The sequence below is a fragment of the Phalacrocorax aristotelis genome, chromosome 7 (assembly GCF_949628215.1).
Source record: "Phalacrocorax aristotelis chromosome 7, bGulAri2.1, whole genome shotgun sequence".
NCBI lineage: Eukaryota > Metazoa > Chordata > Aves > Suliformes > Phalacrocoracidae > Phalacrocorax > Phalacrocorax aristotelis.
The window spans coordinates 54,740,868-54,748,020 of record NC_134282.1 but is presented as its reverse complement, the minus strand read 5'-3'; the positions used below and the strand labels follow the sequence as shown (position 1 = coordinate 54,748,020).

Here is a 7,153-nt window from a genome sequence, read left to right as displayed (position 1 = left end):
TGGGACGGATGGTGCCGGTGATAAGGAAAACAGGACGAAACACAGGCTCTTGAAACATAAAAATTTACACCATGTTGGAAAGGAATGAAACACAGATGGTGAAGTCATGGCTTGTGTTTTACATACAAATTACAGGCAGGAATTTCCCCGCTATGGGACTGAACATCGTTCCCGACAGCACAGGTGAAGAAGAAACGCACCCTGGGCTGTGTGACCGCGCGGCGGCGCTGGGCTCCAGCCTGTCTCCGTTCAACGCAAGTAGGATTGCCTTCATGGCAGCAAGGAATTCCTACCAAAATGCTCCTGACCCTCTTCTGGGGACCAACCTAAGAGCAAATCCTCCCTAAGGCAGGGAGCGAGTAACATACGACACCCCCGGACCGGGCAGTGGGGCTGTGCTGGCCGAGTGCCACTCCTCGTACAATATCAGATATTCTAGTTAAAAGAATCAACTAACCTTAACAGAGGTGAATCTATATAAGCAGGAAAAAAAAAAGGTTTTTAGCTTGTATGAACATAGAAAAACACCTTAACCACCCATTAAACTGCTACGCCGTAACTGCGTACGGAAATCCCGGGGTGTACGTACCTCGCTGCTCACGAGGCAGGATGCAGCGAAGGGGATGCTGCTCACCACCGGGGCCAGAGCAGCTTTCCCGCTCCGTCACAAACACACACCAGCGAATGCACTGTTTGGCTCCAAACCCATTTCACTCGTGCCTTGGTGTCCCTGACCACCCCCTCTGCCCCGGAGCGATACAGGCAACGGCTTTGGCACACAGAGCCAGCAGCGGGGCAGCGAGGGTACGGAGCCTTGGCACACACCGTGAGCCCTGGACTCGCGGGGGTAACTGCAGGTAATACTTTATTCCTCTGCCCTGTCTCCATATCTTAAATTACGGCTAGCTTCAGTGCATAATCATTTTAATGAAAATTACAGAAATGGGTTGCCAGCTTCAAGTCCCTTAAGGAAAAAAAAAAAAACCTAATCCAAAAGGTCGGCGGTACTGGTGGATGCTAGATGCTCACTTCATGTATATAAAAATAATAACAAAAGTCAAGAGTTTCGTGCTGGCCTGCCAACACCAATAAGAGGCTGAAAATGTCAAGTGATAGCACCATAAGCATTTCTGAGAGGTCTCCCCCGAATTATTGATACTTTCGGTTTCCCTTCCTCAAAATGTTTCCTCACTGGTCGCCCAGTGGCAGCGTGACCCTGACGGAGGGTCCGGCTGCCCCCGCACCTCCCGCAGGCCCGTCGGGCCCCGCACACCCAGCCCACGCCAGACCTTTTTTTTTTTATCAGACCGATGGTTTGAGCACCGTTATAGAGTAGCACAAATAAAAGAAATCAAGCCTTCCCCATGTTTTGAAAGAGCACCGCGTGGCTCGCGGGCGGCACCGGCCAGTGCTGCCGCGGGACGAGGCAGAGCCGCAAGTCCTGGCCGTGACCCAGCTCCCTCCGCCTCCGCTGTGCCGCCGCGGGAGCTGCCGTGGGTCCTGGTGCTTCTCGCCCTCAGGGACGGTCCTGTCACCTCCTGGAGGCCCGCTCGTCCCCGCGGTCCCGGTCGGGTGCCGCGTGGTGCCCGTGCTGGCGGCAGCTTCGGCAGCACTGGAGACGGACCGTCGGGAGGTGGCACCTTCCCAGGACCCGCAGGGTCTGGCAGAAGCCGAACGTCAAGCGATCGCGCTCGCAGACGAAGCCTGGAGGGGAGAGGGCAAGGACGGTGTTATTGCCGGCGTTGCCGGCGCGGTTATCGGGCATTTGATGCAAAAATTGGCACGCGGTTGGCAGAGACAAAGACAGACCTCATCAAATGCAGAGCCCACCTTCAGCTGGGTACAGAGCACCCTCGTTATTTCTGATTGCCAGCAGAAATAACACCTGCGCTGCTGTCTACAGGTCTGCAGCATCTTCCCAGGGTATCAAAACTGTATGGGCAAGCGGAGCTCAGCCCGGTGGCTCGCTCCCGGGGAGGAGGGTCTGTGCTGGAGGCCTGGGAGAGGTGACAAATCTCCCTCCTCCCTGCGATGACATCTCCTCCCAGTCCCCAGACCTTCCCCGCAGACGGTGACAGAAGGGCGATAATTCATTTTCCTTTGCATTGTGTTTAGATTATTTCGAGAACCCGCATCATCTGGTTCGCTTCCTGCAGGTGTCTTGCAAACTTCAAAACAAATCGGTGTTGCTTCGAGGACGGGCTTTGTTTTGGGAACTGCTCCAGCCCCAGCGCCCGGCCCCGCAGCGGGGGCAGCACCGGGACCAGCTGCGGTGGCCGTGGGTCGCAGCCCGGCTGCCCCAGCTGAATCACTCGCAGGCTGAGCAAACTGTTTGCAGAAACTATTTCCTCTCTGCAAACAGTCTGGAAATCACAAATCCCTCTCCGGCGCTGGGAGCGACACGTTGGGGTGTTTGGTCCAGCACTTGGGTTTGTGGTGCGGGGAGTGGGGAGACATCAGCGCTGCCCCAAAGAGACCTTGCTGTTGGGGTGCGCCAGGGCGGAACATCCGACCACCCCGAAAAACGCCCTCGCACCTGCCGCCGCGTGCAAACCACGGTGCCGTGCGCCCCGCGGGACGGCGTGGGGCATGGCGAGGAGGGGGCAGCCCTCCCCTGCGCCGTCAGCAGGGGCCGCAGAAATCAGCCCCAGCAGCTCCCAGCGCCATCGCCAGCCACAGCGGGCTCAAACGGGCTGCAGCTCGACTTCGTTACAGCTGCAGAGACCCATCACCTAATATGCATTGTTTATAAGCATATATAGTCCGTTTGCTTTAATTTTTAATTTGCTCCTTTTCTACTTTATATCAAAACACACACGTGCCTCACTGAGCCCCCAGCATCTCACCCAGCTGGGTAAGACTCATTTAAGTTTCATCAGCTCTGTCTAACTTTACCTCCAGTCCAAGTGATTAAAATAAATGACAGCTATTCTCTGAAAAGGGGCAGGGTCAATGCTCCCTAGGGTGGGCACGCACGGCCGGCACCCCCTGGTCGCCCCGCGCCGCCTCTCCCTGGGGCACCGTCTGCCCGGGACCACGCTGAGCAGACACAGAAATGGGGCAAGAAAACGGGCTTTTCTCTTTCTCAGGACGCTTTTCTGCTGGGGAAACACTGGGACTGAGTCAGAGGAGCTCTTGCTGACCATTGCCCCTTGCCATTTCCCCTCTGCAAACAAAAGGCTTTGCTCAGGGAAAGGCTGCTGCCCCGATTCCCACGGGGCCGGGCCGTCCCGCAGCGGTTAATGCAAAGGAGGCAGCAGATGCAGAAGCGCGACTTTTCCCCCCGTTCGGGATTTCAGTCACAGCCCTCACCCCACTCCAGCCTGTCAGTAAGGTCACCATATTGGTCTAAAATTAATTTTCTATTTCAGTAGAGGTATTTCCTCTCTTCCTCTTGAGCAACAGCTATTTCTGCCCGGCAATGGTGTCTCTGTGCCCTGAAGAAACCATTTAATACAGAAGCTGCTGCCTGCCGGCGCTGTCAGACCCAACGGCTGCCGACGGACCGGGACCGAGCGCCGGATCGTGGCCCTGTGTCACACTCCCGGGCTGGGGTTTGGCCCAAGCCCCTGGGTGCTGGGGGACAATGTGGATTTTTCCTGCTGGTTGAGCAGAGCGGAGGAGAAATTGCTGTGAAGCCCAGAGGCAGGAGCGTTGCACGTCCCCAGAGCTGCTGCAAGAGCCATGCGACAGCACCAGAGCCACCAGGGAGGAGGGCACAGTTTACTCGTGCGATGCTCCGTCGGGGTCTCAGGGATGGTCTCTCCCGAGAGCACCTCTGCAGCTCCGCACGGCGTCCCCTGAACCCCAGAGCCCTTTTGCATCGGGACACTCGAGCGCGTGAATACATGTATTCCCGCCTGCACCTGCTGCAGGATGGGGGGCCTCAAGCAGGGGTCCTAAAACACCTCTGGGGTGCCTGATGAGAGAGAGAAGCCGGAGGGTATGTCAGCCTGGAGAACCGCCCTCTGGCCCCCAACGCCTGGTGATGGCAATACCGGGACGCACCAGCTGAGCTGTGCCTTAAAACACACCGGTGCCCAGCTTCGGCTTAGCATGCTAAGCTCAGCCTTCCCTCCCCTCCCGCAGCATTCGGTAATCATTTACTCTTCACCGGGACACGACCGCTGGGTGACCCCCACCTGCCCAACAAGTGCTTCCCACGGGATTTATAGACTCGTGATGTTCCAGGTTGCTGGTTTTGGGAGCGATATTGAGTAGGAGAGATGGAGAACACAGCAACGCCTCCCGGCAGGCACAGACAGGGGCTGGCGTGCTCCAGGGAGTTAATTATTCACTGCATTGCAGGGAGCAAGTGACACAGCGGTGAAAACCCCATGGCGTTTAGAAGAACTCAGTTAAGAAGACTGCAAGGATGGATGGGAACGTCTCCGGCGTTTTGGAGGGTCAGCGCTGCAGTGCCGGGGCAATGCCCCTGGGGGATGCCGTGCTGAGGCAGACCCCCGCCGAGCACCTCGGTATTTTTAGCCCGCTGCCGCTGTGCCTTGCTGGGCTCCTTTCTGCTCACGAGCCTCCTGCTTATCACAACGGTCTTCCTAGAAAGCTATTTATGGAGCGCAACCAAGTTGCCTCCTGCCTTCCCTTGAAAGAGCTGTAAAGGCTAAGCTTCTGGAGCCTCCCACTGGAAAGCAGCTTTCCAGGACCAGAGGTGATGCTTTAGCTCTTTTCTGATCCCTTCCTAACAGGTCAGCGTCCTGGGTGCTGGCACAGAAACTCCCATACCCGCAGCACCCAGAGCCACACACAGGCATAAATAAGCCCATCGGTCTCCTGCCAGGAGTTATTTCTCTTCGTACACCACGTTACCTGCACAGGTACGAGCCTACTGCGGACTAACTGCTGGGATGGGCTTAGCGGAAGGTGGAGAAGAGCCACCACCCTTGGCTGGAGGCAGCGCTGCAACTACTCCGCTGACCTTACGTGAGACCCCGCGGCAGGGCTCTGCGTTTCCGAAGCATTTTAATAAACTGAAGTCAATGGGAGTTGTTGAGCGCTCCTCATTTTTCCAGCTTGGGCCGTGCCTCGGTCTGATGCAGTGTCGCAGCGTGGATGTGCGCGGGGTCAAGCTCAGATCTGGAAATCTTGGCTGAGCTCGTGATTCCTCCCTCGAATTTGGTCTTGGGCAAGGGAAGCTGTAATAAGCACTTAATTTGTCAGCTCTTCAGAGAGGGTCCCTACAGAATTAACCCAATTTTCATTTAATCCTTTTGCTGTTTTTTTTTTTTCTATTAACAATTTAAAAAAAAAAAAATAATCCTAACACTTCATTTGAACATACGCTCCAATTCAAGTCTATGCCAAATTTTAGTCTAAAGAAATAGCTTAAAGCAGGGCTTTTAAAACCCAGGCTAAGTCAGCACATTAGAATCTGAAAACCCCCACTTTTTTTTGGTTGTTTTTTTTTTTTAGGTTGGCATTGAAGTCGCTTTAAATTTCATTTAAGCTTTTGCCGTACAGACCTAAGCCTTTACTTTTATGCTCGGGGAAAAATAAACTTCCTGGAACAGGTTTTGTAAAAACAAGGAAAGGTTGAGCTTAGAGCTGAGCTAGCAAAACCAGAGAATTAAGCTGCTGACCTCTGGCCCTCGGGACGCTCTCGGAGGCAGTGCTGAGTTTAACGAGTATTATCGCAGTGCCCTCCCCTGGGAATGGGCACTGGCCGAGGCAGCGCATCTGGGGCGGGCAGCGCTGGAGCCGCGGTCGCCGGTCAGCATACGTGCGATGTGTGCTCCGCTGCCAGGTTTGCCCGCACGGGCAGGCACCGACCCGGCTGCGGCTTGGAAAGCTGGGAGAAAAAGCACAAACCCCCACGGCTTTTCAGGTCTCAGCCTGCTGCCCCCGGCAGGTCTCGCTCAGCCCCAGCGCCGTCGCGGAACTCCCACCGACACCCCCTGAGCATCCAGCCTGGGAATCACAGACCAGGGGGGAGGAAAAGGCTGACGCTTTCCAAGAGGTTGAGAGGGATTATCCATTTTTGGAGTCCCTGCATCCAACAGAGAGAAATTCTCATTTCCAAAGAGCTGCGGCAGAGCCCGGACTCTCCCTGTGCTTGGCTTTGCCTTCCCCTTCCTTCTCATGAGTGCAGGGATGGGGAAAAAAAGCCAATTCTGCCGAAATGAGTCACTGAACATGACCCCTGTCTTCCTCTCCAAAACCCAAAACCGCTTTAAACCCCCCGTGCCCAGAGCTTCCCACAGCCTGTCCCGCAAGGAGCGGCCAGGCTTGAGCAGACAGCCGTGTCACATCTACCGACTCTTTGCTTGTTTTGCCTTTTTTTAAAAACATAAGATTAGGCAGGGTAACAGTGCCAGGCAGCAGCGCTGAGTCCTCTATTTCAAGACCGAGGGGAAGCGAATCCAGGCAGGACCCCCCGCGCATGACCGCAAAGGCTGAGCGCGGTTACTCCTCCAGCCACGGGAAAAGCACTGTTTCTTCATTTTTGTCCTTGCTTTCCCCATTTTTAGAGCTTCAAGGCCAAGGCCAATATCCTCTCTGCTGAGGGCCTTTCTTCTGCAGGGTAAAATATGCCTTTGATGTGTTCCGGAGAGTTTTCAAAAAAAATTAACTAAGGGTTAATACTTTGTTGATGGGCTTAGGCTTCGCCTCCTCCCTGCCAGGCTGCTATCGGCGGCGTTGGCAGGCTGCAGCCCCGGGTCCCTTGGGTGCCTGCCCAGGGTGCTCTGTGCCTGCACGCCCGCACCCAAGGCAGACGAGAAGCAGGTTCTTGTACCCTCCTAATTGCTTGCGCTGGACACTGAGGTCCTTTGCGATTTACGCTTTCTCAAACTTAAATCTACTCAGTGGTTGCCAAGAAGGAGGGAGGAGAAGCATCTCCCACCACCGCTACTCAAACCAAGGCCATTTACATAAAAAGCATGCAGCACTGCAATAAGGAAATCCTACTGCTCTTCCCGGGGCAAGGGAACGTGCCTTTCCCGCTCCATCTGCCAGTGGTTATGATTTTTTCCTCCCGTTGCCCAGGTTTTCACGGGAGCCGCTGTGCAGACGCGGCGTGGGCCGGGCCGGATCGGTGCACAGCACCGACCTGGCATTGGCATCAACCTGCTTGGTGGGAAGGGCCGGTATGGGGACGCCCGGCCATGACACGGACACCCCAGCCTGTGTCGTCGAG

The 7,153-nt window shown here is 55.5% G+C and overlaps 1 protein-coding gene across 1 annotated transcript in view; it reads right to left on the bottom strand.

Annotated features, from left to right (window-relative positions):
- Positions 1–47: 47 nt before the first annotated feature.
- ADAMTS7 (ADAM metallopeptidase with thrombospondin type 1 motif 7) overlaps positions 48–7,153 on the bottom strand; it is a 52,538-nt gene continuing 45,432 nt past the window's right edge. The window contains exon 24 of the mRNA XM_075100852.1: positions 48–1,704. Within this exon, the coding sequence (XP_074956953.1) occupies positions 1,532–1,704 (173 nt within the window). The 3' untranslated portion in view covers positions 48–1,531. The remainder of the gene's footprint in view (positions 1,705–7,153) is intronic.